The 20,748-nt window shown below is 54.7% G+C and overlaps 1 protein-coding gene across 2 annotated transcripts in view; it reads right to left on the reverse strand.

The window, feature by feature from the left end:
* The window catches only part of KDM4A (lysine demethylase 4A), a 44,366-nt gene extending 24,080 nt beyond the window's left edge, over positions 1-20,286 (reverse strand). Inside the window, exons 1-11 of one of the 2 annotated variants that reach the window (XM_021096835.2) lie at positions 20,160-20,286; positions 17,662-17,837; positions 16,848-17,023; positions 13,461-13,575; positions 11,892-12,085; positions 9,315-9,364; positions 8,625-8,728; positions 8,122-8,259; positions 7,163-7,413; positions 6,045-6,244; positions 4,604-4,977 (exon numbers count right to left, since the gene is read on the reverse strand). In XM_021096835.2, coding sequence (XP_020952494.1) covers positions 4,604-4,977; positions 6,045-6,244; positions 7,163-7,413; positions 8,122-8,259; positions 8,625-8,728; positions 9,315-9,364; positions 11,892-12,085; positions 13,461-13,575; positions 16,848-17,023; positions 17,662-17,799 — 1,740 coding nt within the window. In that variant the 5' untranslated portion in view covers positions 17,800-17,837; positions 20,160-20,286. Of the gene's footprint in view, positions 1-4,603; positions 4,978-6,044; positions 6,245-7,162; positions 7,414-8,121; positions 8,260-8,624; positions 8,729-9,314; positions 9,365-11,891; positions 12,086-13,460; positions 13,576-16,847; positions 17,024-17,661; positions 17,838-19,865; positions 19,910-20,159 lie in introns of those variants that run through there. The other variant, XM_021096836.2, reaches the window with a different exon arrangement.
* Positions 20,287-20,748: the final 462 nt, after the last annotated feature.

Consider the following 20,748-nt stretch of genomic DNA (forward strand, 5'->3'; position numbering starts at 1 on the left):
AGAGACAACTGTCTCTTCCCACCTCAAAACCGTCGCGGCCTGGTGACAGCCGCACCAGACCCCCGAGCTGTACACTAAAAAACTGGTGCAAGTATGAGCTTCTGTCCTGTCTATGTGACCACATTAAAGGACCGCCCCCCCCAGCCCAGAGCCCCAAGATCGGGCACTGCCTGCGCCCCACTACCTCCCCCTCCCCCTTCCCTTTCTGACACAGGCCCAGGGGGCTGCGGCTGCCTTCCAGCCCTCCTCCCCTGGCTCTGGACACACCACCCTCTCCTGGGGCCCCAGACCTCGGGCTGCCCCTCTCCCACTGCCCTTCTCCTTCCCGGGCGCTCCACCTCCACGCGCCCCACAGGCCAGCCCGGCTGCACCGCCGATTCCCCCAGGCGAACGTGACTCCCAAGCCTACAGACCCTTCTGGGCGTCAGGTTGAACACGGTCTTCACAGCCTGCCTCACGAGCAGGCCACACTCCGCACACCCCAAAGTGAACTCCCGTCCTGAGCCACACCCGACACCTTCACCTCTCCTGCCACCTCCAGTCTCCACTGATACACCTCTGTCCTCCGGGAAGGAACTCGAGCCTGGATCCCAAGCCACCCCGACACTGCCACCCACTCACCCCACACGAGCCCCCAGCCCGCAGCTCCTACCTTCCAAGCAGCACCCCCGCCACCACCACCCAGCTCTGGCCCTCGCGCCTCTCAGACTAAAGGAGCAGAGTCTGAAACCATTCCCCTAGGGCGAATCTTTTGTTCCTCCTTTCCTGAAGTATTTGATTATAAAAATAACACGCTATTCATAAAAAGCATTCAAACAACTTATAAATGTAGGAAGTAAAAAGTCATCCCTAATTCCACCCTCCAGGGAAACTTTGCTATTTCTAATTTTGCCCTGCTTTCAAAATAATCTTCCAAAACACCAATGCAGAGCTTAAAACACTCTTCACTAGGCAATCTAAAGAACTGACATGGTTCTTTTGTTTTGTTTTGTCTTTTTCAGGGCCGCACCTGCGGCATATGGAGGTTCCCAGGATAGGGGTCGAATCGGAGCTACAGGTGTCGGCCTACACCACAGCCACAGAGCGCCTGATCCTTAACCCACTGAGTGAGGCCAGGGATCAAACCCGCAACCTCATGGTTCCTAGTCGGGTTCGTTAACCCCTGAGCCATGACGGCAACTCCAACAACTGACACGGTTTCTTCAGTGAGTCTGTGGAGGGTGGACAGAGGGGCGCTGCCCTAGGTTAAGGCTGATTTAAGACACATAATAAACATTAAGGTGGAGAATGGACTAAATCTTGACTCAGACAAACCTGCTCTGAAACAAATTGTGCTTGGACTAGTGGAGAAATGGGACAGTGGACTGGGTCATTAGCAGAGGCAGAGAATTCCCGGGATTTGTCAGGCCTGACACTGACACTGGCGCAGGTGGAACACGGATGAACCTGGCCGTCACCACACTCCGGGAAATAAGTCAGAGAGAGAGACACACACCGCGTATGTTACCACTCGAAGGTGGAATCCGGAAGAACGATGGCAATGAAATATTTACCAACAGGAGCAGACTGGGACACAAAACCCTAACTTAGGGTCCCCAAAGGGCAAAAGACAGGAGGGATGAATGAAGAGTCTGAGGTGCACACACACACACATTATGACACACACACCAGACAAATCGCACAGGGAAATACATTCAGTATCTTGCAATCAACTAAAAGTGGTTTTTAAATAATGGCACATGGTGATTAAGAAAACACCCATCACTTTTCAGAGATGCACAACGAGAAAGGAAAATCCACTGACACCTGGATCGGTCATCAAATACTTCGGTAAACTCCCAAAGAAGGGCAGGGGGGGATGGGCGTTCCCTGGTGGCCTAGGGGACCCGGCACTTTCACTGCAGTGGCCCGGACTTGATCCTTGGCCCAGGACCTTCCCCACGCCATGGTTACAGCTCCCCACCACACCCCCCAAAAAGCAAATGTGACAAAATATCGACAGCTATTAAATCCTGGTGATGAGTATTTGTGGTTCATTGTACTATTCTGTATGCATCTTTGTGTATTAAAAAAAAAAGTGTCATGGAAATCTTCAATTTCCAAAAACACACAGCAGGGAACCGTCCACTGTCTGTTCTCCAGGTCATGACCCTCAAGTCAAAGGGCCTCAGAGCACAGGCAGAGCTCCGGACCCGGCTCCCGACACCCCCACCTTCACCTCCCAAGGTGCTCGCGTCCCATCTGCCTGAGACCGACAGAACCACCGCAGCCGTCCGTGTGCTCGGACCTTGACATCAGCCGTCATCGCCAAGGAGAACCCTTCCTCCCCAGACTCCCTCCCCAACGTCCCGCCTGCTAAGCCCCTTCCCCCGCAGTCTCTCTGAACTCCTCAGCCCAGCGCCAGGCCAAGCTACCGCTTCCACCTCTGCGGCGGCGCCTACCATTAAGCACGAGAATCCCCTGCTCACACCGGTCTACTCGCCTGGACTATGACCTCCCTGGAGGCACAGTCCTAGCCCAGAGGGGACACAGGAACCACTGCAGAGCAAGTCGCAGGGGCCAAGCAGCCAGGATGTCAGTGAACCTCAGGGACTTCAGAGCTGCCGGCACATCAAGGGGAGGTAGGAGATGGCCCGTGGCAGAGCCGAGAGGACAGAGCCGCGACGTCACTGTGACGTGTCTTGTGCAGTCAGTGCGTCCTGGTTTGGGCACAGCTCGCAGAGGTGAGCGTGAGAGGGGCCTGCCCGGCAGGCCACCTGTGCAACTGGGGGAAAATGAGCAGCAGGGCCATCTGGTCACAGGTTAGAAGCCACTTTCTAAAGTGATAATTAAGTGACCTTCTGAACTCTGTTTGCGTGCCTCTTGTATCCATTACTTAACTGGTTCCTGATTTGGAAGGAAAAAAGACGTCTGCTACCAAAACCCCACAAAAACTTGACTTTGTGGTAAGATGAACTGAGCAGTTACAGCTGAACAACACGTATAAAGTGCTTAGTCTACAGCAAGTGCTTGCTATTGTTAGCTGCTTTTGTGGTTGTGCCTGCAACTGGAAGCAAAAAAGTCAGAAGGGGGGATTCCTGATGGCCTAGCAGCGAAGGATTGGTGCTGTCCCTGCTGCGGCTCAGGTCTGATCCCTGGCCTGGTGCTGTCCCTGCTGCGGCTCAGGTCTCATCCCTGGCCTGGGACTTCTGCGCGCTGCAGGCATGGCCAAAAAAAAAAGAGGTCCATCAGGAGGACGCGGTCAAAGAAGGCCAGCGTGGCCTGCAGGGCGACGGCAGGATGAACAAGAGGGCACAGAGCTTTGTGAAGGAGAGCTGGCATGTGGCCACGGGGCACATCAGGGGATCTGCCATGGTGCCCGTCCCGCGGAGAAGAGGACTCTACAGAAATTGAGCCCTGAGATTCAGAGGAGGCGCAAAGAAAATTACACGGGTGTTGATGACAGGGGACAAACCCACCACGGAAAGGCCCTGCGAAAACCTAGAGGACCTGTAACCTGGACAAAGCGCCAGTGCTCCGACCAGACACAAAGCCAACAGGCCAGAGGTTAACATGTAAAGACAACGAGTACACACGGGGGCTGCGAAGAGTATTCTGCTCACAGACACTTTCAAAATGCTTCCTAATAAAAAACTTTCAGAAGATAAACTTTTCCAGGAAAAAGAAAGAATGTGGAATAAAGGAGACCTTCTCAAGTTCCCCTCGTGGCGCAGCGGAAACAAATCCAACTAGGAACTACGAGGTGGCGGGTTCGATCCCCGGCCTTGCTCGGTGGGGTGAGGATCCGGCGTTGCCGTGAGCTGCGGTGCAGGTCGCAGACAGCTTGGATCTGGCATGGCTATGGCTGTGGTGTGGGCTGGCAGCTACAGCTCCGATTCGACCCCTAACCTGGGAACCTCCACATGCCACAAGTGTGGCTCTAAAAAGACCAAAAAAAAAAAAAAAAAAAAAAAGACCTTCTGCTCTGACTTCTACCATCCGCCAGGGACCCCAGCCCATCCCCGACCTCGGCTACAACCTCTCCCACGCACTGTGAGGCTGGGGAGAGGGGTCACCTGGGTTCGCCTGAGTCACCTGCACCCCTGGCGGCCCTGTGCCTTTCTACACAGAACAAACAGAAAACACAGCTTTTGGTGAAGTGTGTCCTAGGAGGAAGCCTGAACAAACACACCCACATCGAGGGCTCTGGAACTCAACCTCGCCTCCAAAGGGACACGCCAGCAGGGTTACGCGGCGGCAAGATGACCCCACGAGGGCCTAGCGTTGAGAAAGGCCACCTCGCTCCCAACCCTCAACCACCTGGGCTGCAACCACAGCCACTCCAACCCTTGTGCCGCAAAGGCAAGGAGGGTCAGAGGAGGCGCCCAACGCGGCTGAAGATCTGCTGAGGCCGCTGAGGCTTAAAACAATTCTTGGGAACAACAGTCACATGGGGACACATGGGGAACGGAGCCAATGCCTCCTGGCTTTTGTGCGACACGGCTGCAGACTGGAGGTCCACCCCGAGGGTCTCTCCTGCCACCTGAGACCCTGCAGCAGCCCAGCCCCAGAACCAGCTCCCGCCAGGACAGCCCCTCCCCGTCCCCGTCCCCTGAGCCCAGACCTCGGCCAGCTCCCGCTCGCTGATGCCCCTGCTGGCGCTGCCTTTCTTCCTCGTGCACGGCTCTCCCACGGTGACCCTGCCGTCCCCTCTGGCGTAGCTGTGCACGGTGAGAACTCCTGTTTGCCCCTGGCCTTGGCAGGACAGAGGCTCACTGGCTTCTGAATCGGAAGAAACAGAATCCCGTGAGGAACCGGAACCCAGGCTGGAAGACGACTTCTTGGAGCCTGAGAAGACGAGGCGTCCCCCGAGAGAAGCTGGATTCACAGAAAGATCCAGGGCGGCCGCTTCCTGCTCCTCCTCCTCCTCCTCCTCCTCCTCCTCCAGCTTGACATTTTTAAGCTCCTCAAATTTGACTTCGGTGGAGTCGGAATAATCTGAAACACACAGACTCGTTGGACAGAGCCCACTTCCTCCTCCTGCGCATCCCAACTCCGAGGAAGGCGGAGGGACACAGCGCCAGAGAGCGGGCGGCGCGCGGGGCCTGGCTGCGGAACTCTGCTTCGCCACCCACGGGCCACGGGGTGATCTGGGCAGAGCTGCTCAGCTTCTCTGGGCCTCCAGTCTCGTCCCCTCTTAACGCAAGGATACCGCCCCCTATCTCCCGGGCTCGTCGATAAGACTGCGGAGCACACACGGGAGCACAGCCTGGCACACGGCAGACAGTAAGCGCCAGCTGCCACCTGCTCAGAGGTCTCCTGCAGCTCAGCAGCTCAGAAGAGACCTGGCGAACCCAGGCTAGAAAGTCTGCTCAACAGAAGGCCGCCGGGCCTGGGTCCGAGTCCACAGTGCCGACTGCTCTCAGCAGACACACCGAGATGCTGACAACGCAGAAATTCACCCTGAGGCCGAGACTGACACGAGCCCTCTCCTGACACGTCCAGGCTCAGTAACCATCCGTCTCCTGACACGTCCAGGCTCAGTAACCATCCGTCTCCTGACACGTCCAGGCTCAGTAACCATCCGAGGGACGCTTTGCGACACTGTGTGGACCCGCCGTCCCTTCCTAAGACGCGTGCCTTCCTAAACACAAGCCCTCAAGCGTCTCCAAGCAACCCCGGGCGGCCGGCGGTCCCCAGCCTCAGTCCACTTCTTAGGCTGCCCCCCCACCTCCGTAACGCACCTGTCCGGACCCTCCTCGACCCTGTGCTCAAATCACCGGCAATCACGACCGGCTCCTCGGGGCCTGTGCCCACCGCCACTCCCCTCGGGGACCCCCTCCCGTGTCCCCCAAGTCTGTCGGGGAGGATCTGGGTCATGGTCACTCCACCAGGCGAAGGGAGAGGAGCCCGGGGGCCATTCCCCCTGTTCCCTGGCCATCTGGGAACCTCCATGCGGCCCGTGCTCCCACCAGGCCCCCGTCTCCCCGTCTCCTCGTCTGGGACCCTGCGCTCTCGCAGAACAGAACGGTTAGGGCTGCGCGAACACCACCGTAGCCACTGACCTGGGCCGCTGAGACCGTCCTCCACGGGGCGCACGGAGCTGTGGGTGGGCCTCACGGGAGCCAGGGCGGCCTGGCACGCCACCAAGTCGTACTGTCCGGAGCCCAGCTCCTCCTTGGGGAAGAGCTCACTCTGACTCACCTCCTGCGGTATCTCGAGGCAGACTCGGTGCCTCTTTGTCCCGATTCGGTGCTTGGCCAGGCTGAAAGGAGCAGGCCTTGTGAGGAGCCCCGCACACACCGCTGATAAACGCAGCCGCCCCCCTCCACCCGAAGCAAACGGCCCAGGCCTGATGGGCCTGCTTCGCCCCTGGTGCTGCCCGAGACGAGGGGCTCCACCCCCCAGGCCTGTTCCATCAAGGCAGGGAGGGATGTCACCACCCACCTCCAAGGTGTGTTGTGAGGCTTAAGAAAAGGTGCCCTGAGCACCTGGCATGAGGCAGGTACCCCGTAAACGTCCCTCCTTTCGTCCCCACGTGGCCCAGGGTAAACTCTGCTCAGAGGACAGGTCCTCTAGCTCAGACCCCAACGACACCAACCTCTGCCTACCCCTGCCCTGTGAGGCTCATTCTCTACCACTCTCTTTTTTTGCTTTTTTTTAATTTTCAGGGCTGCACCTGTGCCATACGAAGATTCCAGGCTGGGGGTTGAATCGGAGCTGCAGCTGCCAGCCTACGCCACAGCCACAGCAATGCCAGATCCAAGCTGTGTCTGCGACCTACACCACAGCTCGCAGCAACGCTGGATCCTTAACCTACTCAGCGAGGCCAGGGATCGAACCTGCAACCTCACGGATGCTAGTGGGATTCATCTCTGCTGAGCCACAACAGGAACTCCCACCCTCTCCTTCTCAAAGAGGCTCTCACATGACAATGAAAAACTGGCTCTGATAGCTGAGGGAGCCAGGCTCTCGCATGACGTCACCCTCACCTCACGTGACCCTCATGCCCAGACTAAGGCCCACACAGAGAGGCCCCATCACTGCCGGATGGCAGCCACACGGAGACCCTGGGGGCTCTACCAAGAAAACCCTCAGCTGTGCCCCAACACCCTCCTCAGGAGGAGCCTCCCCGCAGGTTACAAAAACCACCCGGACGCCCTCCCTCAGGCAGCGGGGTTACCTTCTCCTCAGGTCGCCCTCCTCTCCGTCCTCCACCCCCTCCAGGTCGGCCTCCTCCAGGCAGTCCTCCTCGCTCTGGGCTCTCGGGGGCAGCTCACTCTCCTTGAGAAACTCGGCCGCTTCTGGCGTGGGCAGAGTGTGGTCGATAACCGCGCTGTCCTTGCCCGCTTTCCAGAGCTTGTACCTCTCGGGCTGGAACTTCCTCACGAACACGTCCATGGAGATCTTCACCATGTCTTTCCTGCAGGAGCACTGCGCAGGCGCCAGAGAGCTGCGGGTGAGGCCCGCCCGCCCCCGCCCCCGCCCCGCCCCGTCCCGTCCCGACCCCGCCCCACCCCACCGCCCCCGCCCCGCCCTCCAGGCGGCGAAGACCCAAACCACGCGGCTTCACAGGCCGAGGGCCTAAGGTCCCTGCAGAGCCGTCAAACATGGAGGGGAGCAAAAAAAGAAAAAAAAGGGGGGGGGGGGACGCGTGGCACCGGGGCAAGTCCACCCAGACACCAACTAGGGCACCTGGAGAACAGTTAGCTCTGAGGCCGGGCATCAGACCCTGGACAATCACCACCCACCTTCCCTGTGACGCCCAGCCAAGCCGGGACCACGTGTGCATGCCCACTCCCGGCCAAGCCTCCGTCCTGCTGCCTCCTCCAAGTAAAAGGGAGCCCCCGGCAGAGAAACCCCGGTGGCTACAGCAAGAAAGAGCACTGTGTGTGCGTGCGGTTGGAAGGGTCAATGGACTCAAGCAGGGAAACCTCTCTTTCTCCAACCCCAATGTGAACGACTTTCTTAAAAGCCTCCACGACACAAGACGCTGGCACTGCTGCACATCCCCTGCCGCTCTGCTTCCCAAGTCCAGCAGCCCAGAGCTGGGTTCCAGACACCGGGCAGCGAGCTGAGAAGAGCGGCTGGCCCAGTCATTTTCAGACAGGGGGACTGCAGCAAGAAACCCAGCCGACTTACCAGCACAGCCTGTTTGCCATACTCGATCCAGCGGCGGGTCGCAAAATTGGTGGACTCGGCACAGTTGAAGCCGTGGTTGAAGCCGGCGTGGTAGCCGTAAGGGAACGTGATCATGAATTCGCCTGCTTCCTGAGTCACCTGTTAGGAGAGAGGACGCGAAGCAGCTGCAACAAAGGGCAGATGTCCACGGACCTGGGACTCTGGGCTCCAGCTCGGCCACAGCCTCTTTCGGACAGGTCACAAACCACGGGGGGACCTGGCGTCTTCCGTGACACGCGAAGCCCTCCTCCCACATCAGACGGTACGGAATGACTCCTTCAAATGAACACTGCTGAAAGGGGCTGGCCCTCCTCGGGCACCAGGAAGGCGGCAGCCCACCTTTAAGGCACTGAGATGGGTGTTTAAAGACGGGCTCTGGCCCCCCCTGGCACAGAGGCGCAACAGAGAACACAAAGGGTGGTTTCCGTGTGCGGCTAAAGCCCGCGGTGTGCAGACCCACTCACCTTGTCAAAGGGAATCCCGTACTTCTTCAGCATCAGAGGGGAAATCAAGGTCATCTTATGGCGGAGAAAGGCCTCGCAGCTTTGAGCACTGCCTGGGAAAAAGCCTGTTTAATCGGAAAGGGGCGCCGTTAGCACATGGCTCCACACTGGCTCCGTCAGTGCATCTCATCAGAATGGCCAGGAGGTCGGGTCGCCCGCATGAGCCCCCTGGCTCCCCGTCGCTTCAGGCCAATCCTGAGATTCGACAACGAGCCTCTGGGCCGTCTCCCGGGGCGGCTGCTACAGGGTAACCACGTTGTTTGGGAGATGGCCCGGCTGCCTCTGCTCTTCTCCCGAGCTCTGCGTCCTCAAGCCTCTGTTAGGACAGAGCTACAGCACACACGACCCGCGGGGCAGCTTCTCTAGAGCCACACATGTACGGCTAAAGTCCACGTCAGCGAAGAAACAAAGCATAATTCTGACTTGACCATTCGGGTTTTAGACTAAAGAACGAGACGCACCACCACTGGGCCACGACCCCGCGTCGAAGGCGCTCACGCGCGACGAAACGAGGCAAAGGCCGGCTAAGAATTACCAAGTCCCTTCCCCGGACGTCACAAGTGGATGTGAGTGGCTCCGATGTTTAACCTGGCAGCCTAGCTCCCCCCCAACCCCCGAGCGGGCCTGAGGAAGGAGCACGCCCGCACGTACCTTTGGCCAGGCGCTCCAGTCGCTTTCCGTGCTCGGGCGGGACGGAGTACCTGCAAGCACACAAAAGCATGGGCCGCTGAGCAGAGGACGGCCCAGGGAGCAGCCAAGGGGCTCGTTCCCGCACTCGGAACAGCTCTGAAGAGCAGAGCTGGACACTTCCCAACCGTAAGGACGAGAAAGGAATCTGGAGAAAGGAAATAGTAGACGTTTAGGCTGAGGAGTGGCGAGCCCGGAGACGCATGACTCTGCCTCTTCGCCATGAACAGGACTTAGGGCACACATTCAATCTTGCTCTCCTTTACAACGCTGTCCATGCAATAAACTCCAAAAAAAAAGAGAAAAATGAAGACTGGCATTAAAGTTCCTGGCAGAGCCGAAGAGGCCTAACTGGGATGGCGGAGGAAGAGTGGAAAATGGAAAACAAGGTGAAAATGCACTGGACACCCGAGACCTGGCCCCCCGTCTGCCGAGCAGCCTGCTTCCCTTCCTCTCCACAACACCTGTATGGGTCCCCCTCTAACTACCCACCCTGCCACCCCCTTGGGTATCTAGACACCACAGGAATTGCCCCTCATTAAAAAGAAGGAAGGAGGAGTTCCCATGGTGGCTCAGTGGTTAACGAATCCGACTAGGCACCATGAGGTTGTGGGTTCGATCCCTGGGTGGGTTAAGGATCCAGCGTTGCCGTGAGCTGAGGTGTAGGTTGCAGACGCGGCTCGGATCCCGCATTGCTGTGGCTGTGGTGTAGGCCGACGGCTATGGCTCCGATTTGACCCCTAGCCTGAGAACCTCCATATGCCAAGAAAGCGGCCCAAGAAAAAGCAAAAAGACAAAAATAAATAAATAAACAAACAAAAGAAGGAAGGCGTTCCTGTTGTGGCTCAGTGATAATAAGCCCGATGAGCATCCATGAGGACGCAGGTTTGATCCCCGGCCTCACTCAGTGGGTTAAGGATCTGGCATTGCCGTGAGCTGTGGTGAAGGTCACAGATGCAGCTTGGATCTGGCATTGCTGTGGCTGTGGTGTAGACCGGCAGCTACAGCTCTGATTCAACCCCTAGCCTGGGCACCTCCGTAGGCTGTGGGTGTGGCCCTGAAAAAAGACAAGACAGGGAAGGGAAAAAAATGCCACCCCAAGTTTGCAGACCCAAACTTCTCGAAAATTGTTACACTTTACATTCTAGACTTCACAGTAAGTCTATTTTACCTTTAAAATCCATTCTAAACAGAACTCCATGACAACAAAGCCTTCCCACCCCAAACAGCTTTATCACGCAGGAGCTGAGGAAAACGTTTGTCACCTAAAGGACTCTGGGATCTATCGGGCAACCTTGCACAGAAGTCTCTGGAGGAACCACTTCGGGCGACCTAAAAAGTATACACAGTAACTAGAAAACCTCTCCCACCAGCAAGAGACAATCCAATTCAGATCAGAGCTCGCTGGAGTCAACACGGCGACCAACAAGAGCTAGAGTCCAGAGGTCCAGCCATCTAAGGAAGGAACTAACCGGACAGTGGTTCGGGGGTGAACAGGCTCAAAAGGGCCCCCCCACCGAGATGGGAAACTGGAAAGCATTTGACAGGAGAAAAGAAAACCCGTGGGGAAGGATGCGGCTGAAGATGCTAGAATGGAAATGGATGCAGTTTCCTCGACTCCCCCCGACTCGGCCATGGCGGCCCCTCCGGCCTCCTGGCTCCTCCATCCTTACACTCGGCACCCAAACCACAAGGGGCCTCCTTCCTCTAGGAACTCACGACACCGTGCGCTCTCGATGCAGTCTTCGCACACGCTGTTGCCACCACCCAGATGCACTTCCCTCCGTCTCCGTGACCCCCCCACTCCCCCCACCCAGCACGTCCCCAGCTGCCAGGTCTCAGCTCAGCAGTCACCTCCTCCACCCCACGCTCACGCATCTTCCTGTGTGGCCCCATCACACCCACGGTTCCCCATCAGGGCGGCCGTGCCACTCCACCCCCTGGCCAGCCTCCTATCTGTGAGGGTGGCACCTCCCGCCTCATGCTCGCTGCTGAAGGCGGCGCCTTGGCTAACACGCTGAGACAGACGGGTGGGCCCAGGCAGGGCGGGAGAACATGTCTGTCTCCCCAGCCAGACTGCGGCCACGGTGGAGAGCAAGGCGTGGCTGCCCAGTGGCCTTGCGTCCCCTCTTGGGTTAAGCACACACTGCTGCTCACCAAGTATTTTTTCCATGAGGAAAAGAAAGCTTTCTATCAGCTGAAGGAGCGACTCCAGTCTTGGAAGTCTGCCTCTAAGAAATGCCTCAGGCCTGTTCAGAAAGAGAAATCAGAAAACAGTGGGAGAGCCTGGCGGAGCCTCGGTGGCTCTCCGGAACTCTGCCACCTTCCAATGCCAGGCGGTGGTGTGAAGTGCCCTGGCCTCTAACGCCTGCCACGCGAAGGGCAGCAAGAATACTGGAGCTCCGACGGCACCAAAATGCCGAACGCCAGTCCCGCCCCAAGCCGGCCGGAACCAGAACCTGCTCTCGTCTGCGACCCCAAGGTGTGTCCCGTGCCCGAGGAAGCGGAGCAGCCCCAGCGCCCAGCGCAGGCCCACTTTACCAGGACTTGGGCTCCCCGAAGTGGAGGTAGTTGATGCTGTACAGGTCCATGTCCTCGGTGTGCCAGGCGAAGGACGTCTTCCACATGCCGAAGTACAGGTAGGGCGTGTTCACGCCCTCGATGGTGATGCCGCTCTCCTTCTCCACCAGGTCCAGGATGGTCCTGAGCCGGCCAATGTTCCACTCGTCCACGTGCTGCAAGGAAAGCACAGGCCGGGGCGCGTGAGACTCCCCACAAACGGCGGCTCGGAACCGTCCATCAAGGAGCCCCCGTGCAGCTCCGATGAGACCCCCAGCCCCGGAACTTCCATGTGCCACAGGGGCGGCTCTAAAAACATCAAAAGGTTTTAAAAATGCTGCTCACCAATGAAACCGGACCCTAAAATAAATAAATGAATTAATTACATAAAAGCCTTCTTTCCGTTAATTACCAAAACACTACATTAACCCAAGTGATAATCTCTGACACGCTTTGGTTTTTTGGCCACGCCCACAGCACGTGGACATTATCAGGACAGGAATCAAACCCGTGCCACAGCAGCACCCCGAGCCACTGCAGACACCACCAGATCCTTAACCCACTGTACCACAAGGGAACGCCTACCCTACAGCTTTTTCCTTCTTTTTTTTTTTTTCCTTTTTTGGCTACACCATGGCATATGGAGTTTCCAGGCCAGGGATCAGACCTGAGCCACAGGTGCAACCTAAGCCAGATCCCTAACCCACTGTGCCCGGCCAGGGAACAAACCTGCGTCCCAGTACTCCCATGATGCGGGAACACAGAGTTCTTTCTTTCTTTCTTTGGCCTTTTTTAGGGCCACACCCATGCCTAGGAGTTGAATCGAAGCTGTAGCTGCTGGCCTACGCCACAGCCACAGCCAGGCCAGATCCGAGCCACATCTGCACCTACACTGCAGCTCACAGCAATGCTGGATCCTTAACCCACTGAGTGAGGCCTGGGATCAAACTCATGTCCTTATGGACACTGGCCAAGTTTATTACCGCTAGGCCGCAATGGGAGCGCTGAGATTTTTGAATAAAAAAACAGCTCCTTCCTGGTACCATATCTAAGACTGTTCTTTATGCCAACAGCACCATATCCTAAGCCAACGCAATTCGTTAAAACAGCTTTTGCTAAAGAATCTTGTTTGAGGATTTGGAAAATTTAAGTAAGTTTCTCTTCTTAAACACACACCCCTTTCATTGTATTAGTCAGCTGATCTATTTTTTGCAGAAACCACACCGCCCCCCACTGACATCTCATTCACTGAGATCCCACCCTGCCCTTCCTAGAACTCGTTAGCTACCACCCACGGCCTATTCCAAAGGCCCTTGCAAAGAGCACACATCATCCAATTCACACGTAGAGCGGGAGAAAGAAAACTCAGTCACAGGCAAAAATATCCACAATTAAGCAAGCGCAGCCCATCGGCTGATGGTGGATCCTTCCTCTGTCCAAACACCCGTTCAGCAAACCGGCTTTCAGGTGCCCAGCACAGGTGGGCCGAGGAAAGTGGCAGGACATTAGAAAATGGCGACAACGCCGCGTGGCGTCTGCAGGGAGTCTCACCTGTTCATAGAGAGTGCCGTTCACATCCGCACCGTAGATTGGGGGATTAAATGTGAGATTTTTCCAGTACTTCCGTTCAAGTTCTTCAAACTCACTATAGCGTGGGGTACAGTACCTTTCAGAAGAACAACAGCAAAAAGTTAGCTACTTATAAGGGACTAGACTCATTAGGCATTAAACAGCACCGCGTGTTCCTGGGATAGTAAGACATTTCGGATGAATAAGACCCAACCTTGGCCTTCAAGTTACCCAGTAACTCTCTTAAAATCCCTCCCGAGAGTTCTGGGCCCGAGGAAGGTAATGTACGCAAAGATGTTAGCCCATCTTCCTTAAGATGTGTATCCCTGGGAGTTCCCGTCGTGGCACAGCGGAAACAAATCCGACTAGGAACCATGAGGTTGCAGGTTCGATCCCTGGCCTTGCTCCGTGGGTTAAGGATCCAGCGCTGCCGTGAGCTGTGGTGTAGGTTGCAGACGGGGTTCGGATCCCGCGTTGCTGTGGCTCTGGCGTAGGCCGGTGGCTACAGCTCCGATTTGACCCCTAGCCTGGGAACCTCCATATGCCGTGCGTGTGGCCCTAAAAAGCAAAAAAGAATGATATCCTCAACCCTTTCAGGAAACTCTACTAAAACGACACCCTCCTCAAGCCAGGAGTGGCCACGCCACCCAGGGAGAAAATAGGCTTATAAACCTGTGCAAACCAAGAAGTGCAAATCCCTATGTACACACAGACAACCATGAGCCCGTGACACGTGGCGAGTGGAGGCCCTGGAGCTGTGTTTACCTCCCTGCACTCAAAGGAAGGGGCTCCGAGAGAGTTCACTCGTGTTGTCTCTGACACTGCCCCAGCATCCTAAGCAGTGGCTAACATTGGGCAAACAATTGTGCCTGCAATCAAAATGTTTTAATAAAAATATAAAATAGAACTAAAAACATAAAAACAGGCTTTGGTTCATCAGATGTTCATTTAATGAAATTCACATGTGTATACATACACACACACAAACGCACATAAAGCCATTAGAAATATCTACTCTCGGAGTTCCCGTCGTGGCGCAGTGGTTAACGAATCCGACTAGGAACCATGAGGTTGCGGGTTCGGTCCCTGCCCTTGCTCAGTGGGTTAACAATACGGCGTTGCCGTGAGCTGTGGTGTAGGTTGCAGACGCGGCTCGGATCCCGCGTTGCTGTGGCTCTGGTGTAGGCCGGGGGCTACAGCTCCGATTGGACCCCTAGCCTGGGAACCTCCATATGCCGCGGGAGCGGCCCAAGAAATAGCAACAACAACAAAAGGCAAAAAAATAAAAAAATTAAAAAAAAAAAAAAAAAGAAAAGAAATATCTACTCTCTTTTGTTGTGCTTTGTCTTTTAGGGCCACACCCCATGGCATAAGGAAGTTTCCAAGGGTAGGGATCCATGTGGAGCCAACCTATTTGACCCCTAGCTTAGGAACTTCTATATGCCACAGGATTTAAAAAAAAAAGAAAAAAAAGAAAAAAAAAAAAAGAGGCGCCCAGAGTTCTCTGGGGGCTCAGCAGGTTCAGGATCCGGCGCTGTACTACTGTGGCTCTGGTTGCGGCTGTGGCAGCATTCGTCCCCCAGCCTGAGAACATATGTGTGCCACGGGTGTGGCCAAAAAAATAAACAGAGGTATCCTGAAAGAAGGTAAGACCCACGGCACAGCGATGAAAAGGGAAGACGGCCACGAGGGCTGAGCAGGGCCTCTGATGGAAAGAACCCAGGCAAAACAGAGCAGTGCAGAGAGCGGAGAAGGAGAGCCCAGCCTCTCACCCGCAGAGCCCGGCACTCTCCTTCGCCAGCCTTTTACAGACTCTCTCCTTAGAGAGCAGGTTGGCCGGCACTAGAGACGCTGTAAGAATGAAGCTGCCAATAAAGCTGGAGGCCCACATTTAGAACCGCGATGCGTCAAAGGCAAACAAGGGGGAGCACAGATGTAGGAAGAGCGAGATCTGATGGGAGATGATAAAGCACACCAAGTGTGAAGCCTGGCAAGCGGAAACTCTACCTCGGGGCTCCTCGGAGGCGGAGCTGCAAAACCTGACGGCTGAAAGCAAGACAAGCAGGGACCAAAAAGGTTGGGAGAGAAGGCAAGAGGAAGGGAGAAATCCCCTGTGGAGGCTCAAAATGAAGAAGTAACGTGGGAAGGGAGAAGACCTGAGAGAGAGGATTAGGAAGCACTAAGTCAGGAGTTCCCCGGTGGCCCAGTGGGTCTAGGATCTGGCACTGTCACTGCTGTGACGCGGATCTGATTTCTGGCCCAGGAACTTCCACAAGCTGCAGGCGCATGGATTCCCCCCCCAACAAAAAAAAAGGCCAGTAAGAGCCAAATGAGGGGAACACACAGTTCCTTCTCTGTAAATCTGAAGTTAAATGAGAGTGAAATACTAAAAAGTACGGAGAGCGAGTTCTCGTTGTGGCTCAGCAGTAACAACCCCAACTAGTATGCATGAGGTTGCGGGTTCAATCCCTGGCCTCGCTCAGTGGGTTAAGGATCCAGTGTTGCCATGACCTGTGGTGTAGGTTGCAGACAAGGCTCAGATTTGGTATTGCTGTGGCTGGCAGCTGCAGCTCCAATTCAACCCCTGGCCTGGGAACCTCCGTAGGCTGAGGGTGAGGCCCTAAAAAAGACAAAAAAAGAAGTTGGTCCTAGGAGTTCTCAATGTGGTGCAACGGTTTGGGAATCCAACTGCAGCAGCTCAGGTCACTGTGGAGGTAAGCCTTCAATCCTTAGCCTAGCTCCATGGGTTAAAGAATCCGGCGTTGCCACAGCCGTGACTCGGATTTAACCCCGGCCCAGGAACTTCTGTATGCCCAAGTGCAGCCGTAAAATTAAAAACGATAAAAATTTTTAAAAAGAACAAGAAAATTGGCACATTGTAAATCAGCTATGCTTTAATAATAAATGAAAACAGAAGATGATCCCACTTTTGAGAGAAAAACATGGAATTACTTTATGTAAAAACACAGATGGGTTTAGGCAGTTCCCATGGTGGTTCAGTGGGTTATGAACCCAACTAGAATCCATGAAGTGTGGTTTCAATCCCTGGCCCCACCCAGTGGGTTAAGGACCTGGTGTTGCCGTGAGCTACGTGTCGGGTACAGCAGCAGCCTGGATCTGGCAACGCTGTGGCTGTGGTGTAGGCCGGCAGCTGCAGCTCCAATTTGACCCCTAGCCTGGCAACTTCCACAGGCCGCAGGTGTGGCCCCAAGAAGCAAACGAAAAAATAAAAACACAGATGAGATTGCAACAGGGCACTGAAAGAGGAATGCTTCCGTGTAAAGAGAAGAAAAGGAGACAGAAGCTAGAGCTCCGCAAACGGTGCTTCCGTGAGATGGCAGCCGTCTCGGGGACAGTGCGTTTACTCACTTATCGCTATTGGCTATCTTGCGGAACTCTCGGACGGTCATGGCTTTCTTCTGTATGTTGTACTGAGTGAAGAGGCCAGACTGCCCAGTCACCAGCTGCTGGATGGGGGCAGGAATAACCAGATCATCGATATCGTCATAGGATGCCCGTGGCTTCCACTCCTTTGGAGGAACAACCTGGATGAAACACAAGAGGCGAAGAGGTCAAAAAAACCCGGCACGCTGGTCAGAGTGCAGGAGGCGTGCCGGCTGCTTTCCAAACCCAACAGCCGATTTTACCACAGCATCACCTGGCTGTATTTAACCACGCTCACCCGAACACGGCAAGTCACTCTGCCACGCTAGCCCTGATCCAGTTCTGCCGCCAACTAGCTGGGTAAGGAATGCCTAAGGTGAGGGATATTCACTCTCAGCCTCAAACTCTGAGATTTGAGAGACGAGGTTGAAGACCCTCTTTCAACTTAAAACAAAAGTCCACTTGGAACCCAAATTACCATGGAAAAGAAGGAAAGGTGAACAAGAGAATCTGGACGGCATAAGCCCTCAGGGACAAGCCCTCAGGGACGGATGACACCACCAAAGCACCCCGTGGGCTGGACCCAGGGCCCTGGCTCCCTACCTCCCTCTCAAAGACTCCAAGCAGCTCTCTCCCACCTTAAGAGATGCTTCAGATGTTAATGAAAGGAATTAACTTGCAAATGGAACCGCATACAATCAACTACCACCCCGCCCTGCCTTTCAGTAAAAGGCAGTTCTTCCACCTTCCTTTAGGGAGAACCAGGGCTCGGCTAGATCACAGAAGCCCCGCCCTTCACCTTGGCCAGCCCAGCGCGATGGGCTCCTTGGGACTCGATGTATGCAATGTAGCGACTGAAGTTCCGGAACTCCTCCACAGTCGGGTAGAAGGTCATTATCCGGGCACTGGGGTTCAAGGTTTCAGATTCAGAAGCCATTTCCCTCCTTTCTGAGGCCACTTTGGCAAGGCAGGAATCTGAAGAAATACGTTAAAACCGTAAAATTACATAAAATGCAGTTAAAATTAAATGCTGGGAGTGTCCGTGCTTAAAACAGGAAAAGATGTAGAAATTCTGAGGAAGCATGAAGACTTCACACCTGGAATTCGCCCCTAGGCAAATTATTTAAATGAGTAAGAAATACTCAGAGATAGAAAAAGTTCTGTTTAAAACAAATCTAATGTATCCAAATCAGGTATTTAAATCCCACTTAAATGGAAACGTTGTTTCAGCTAAAAAGAGCAACTGTTAATTATTTGGTTGCTGGTCCAATTTAACAATCCAGCTGCCCCGCCCACATTTTACCCTTACCTTTTCCTGCTGCTCCCCTTTTCACACCTTGCTAACTGCCTCTCTAAATACTAAACTTATATTTAATGTTATACTACAGCCTGATTTTTTTTAAAATAAATATCAATCTATGGGCTCCCTACTAGGGCACAGCTTTCAAACAGAAATTCTAGATTCCTAAGAAAAGTGACTTGACTACAGGTTTACAAAGTTTAAGGGTTAAAACGTACCCTGATATGAACAGCCTGAACTACGATTTTTTAAAACTCTCAAGTGAAAATGTTATCCAAAATGTGGTTTCAACACCGATATGTGCAGTCAAGCTGGAGACTAGCTCAACTGCACTGTACCCAGAACTCAGAGGACAAAATTTAAACAGGCAATAATCCGGCAACACAAGGGCAAACTTCCTAACTGACTGGAGGTGAAATAAATACTTAATAAATACTTTGTTTTTAGATGAGGACTTCAGCTAAGTGGGTGCATCCCCACTGCCTGATAACACAATAGACTATTTCAACTGAGTGAGAGCCAGGCATACCAGCTATGAGGAGCAAGCTTAGATGCGAAACCCTTACGTCCTCTTCTCTCCTTGATCTCCCCCAAATCTGGGCCCCAAAGCCACGGCAGTTCAGCTCCAAGAGTCCCCTTGAGAGCTGAAGAGGTCAGAAGGGAGAAAACTGCCTCCAACCTACCAAGCACCCAGTAAAAGACCGGGTAGATGGCATGGAGCAAAACTGACTGAGGCTGAAGGAGAGAAGACCAGCCCTGGAGCCCGCATCTCTCTGGCTTCCAACTAACCAAAAATAAAGTGTGCTCCTGGCCAGGCACTTTCATGCACCTCACCAAAACTTTGCATGGTAGGTATGCTGTAAGCCCTGTTTTACATACCAGGAAATTTGCCCACAGTCATGTAATATGCTCCCAGTACTCCTTCCATTACTCTATGCTGCCTACATCATAATCTCCACTTAGTCTAAACCCTTTGCAAGGGCAAATTCAAGTGTAGAGCAACCTGAAGTCTTACTCCATTTTGAAGACCCTCTTTTTTAAAAAACACAAGTTATCTTCCTTTTGCAAATTTTACAAAAACATATAATCATGTGAACACAGTGACGGGGCCCTGCCCCAAGCCTTGGAAGCCCCTAATGGGGCTTCAACTGCCCCCCACGGCCTTACATATCTTTATAAGCCTACAACTCTAGAACAATGCAGGGTACAGAGTAGGCATTCAGTAACTGCTGAATAACTGATTTCTTCGGCCGTACCTCAATTGCTCATTCCCTTTCTTTTACCCTAGGATTCCCTTCCCCCAATCTTCTCCCTGGGGAAAGCTCCTGTTCCCTGACACCCTCCTTCCCCCATCCAGCAACAAAGCCTAGTGGCTGAAGAGAGCACTGGCCCCGGAGTTAAAACTCTGAATACAGATCTTGTCTCTGCCAGTTATTAGCTGTGTGACCTCGGCTGTGTAAGCTGCCCGAGTCTCAGTTTCCCCTCCAGTAAATGGGGATCCCAACCTCCTTGCCCTGCAGGGTTGCCGTGATTAACTCAGATGATGCAAGCGAAACGTTTAGCACCAGGCCTGGCACTTATCAACTCAATAAAGGGAGCTGTTGCTAACAACCACCTCAAGCTCCCGCCCCCTCCCTTCGCAGCGGCTCCCGCGAGTATCGCTCCCAATGCAGTCCCCCGCTCCGAAGGTCCCCAAAGCTCACCTCGCAGACGCCCAGCCCCTCCCGGCCCCGCCGCCTAGGCGAGTGAGGCCCGGCCGCAGGAAGAAGAAAATAAGGCCCAGTAGACCCGCCCACCCTTCCCGAAGTCCATTGGCCGTGAGAGATTGGAAAGAGCCAATCTCAGGACCCATTTCAGAAGCTCCTGCTCCCAATGGCCGAGAACCATGCCTATCACTCGCCGCTGAAGGCCACCCTCCGCCCCTCCCCCACCGAAGCTCACGGTCACGGCTACAGCAGCAACAGACCGAAAGAATTCAAAAACCCTGTGGTTCTTACTTAAAGCCCGCCGCCCCGGCAGGGCTAAGGCCCGGCCTCTGCTGTCGCCACTAGCCGATCCCACTGCTTTTCCAGCCGGCGAACGACGAAGCTCCGCCTTCTCTAAAGTCGGCCTCTGCGCAGCCGCATAGCGCTCCACAGAGTCAACCAATCCGAGGGCTTCTATAAGCCTTCAAACAGCCAATGAGCGCGCGCCGTAGCCGCCCCAAAGTCCGGGCAAATCAATCTGCTCAGCCTATGAGCGCTGGCTAGCGCTGTTGCCAGGAGGAAACGCTGTACCACTCGGGACCGCGGCCACTGAGCATCTCGGCTGAATTGGCGAGCTGGCCAATCGTAGACAGGCTTCTGGCCGCCCGTAGCTAATCTCGATTGCAAGAGGCGAGTGCCTAGAAATGAGATGGTCGCCCAGGGTAAAGGCGATGATGAAGCTATTGTAGGCAAGGGTGGGGACAGTCTTTTGGGGGTGAGTAGAACCCTTGTCTGAGGGGAACGTGCACTGAGGACCCAGAGGGGCAGCTTCCGAGGTCAAGGAGTTTCTGATACAGTGACCGACCTGCCCCGGTTTGCCTGGTACTCAGTTTTAAAACGC

Source organism: Sus scrofa, chromosome 6, assembly GCF_054392235.1.
Source record: "Sus scrofa isolate SSC_HxYL_T2T_F1_AM1 chromosome 6, Sscrofa_HxYL_maternal_Yorkshire_Landrace_v2.0, whole genome shotgun sequence".
In the NCBI taxonomy this organism is placed as follows: domain Eukaryota; kingdom Metazoa; phylum Chordata; class Mammalia; order Artiodactyla; family Suidae; genus Sus; species Sus scrofa.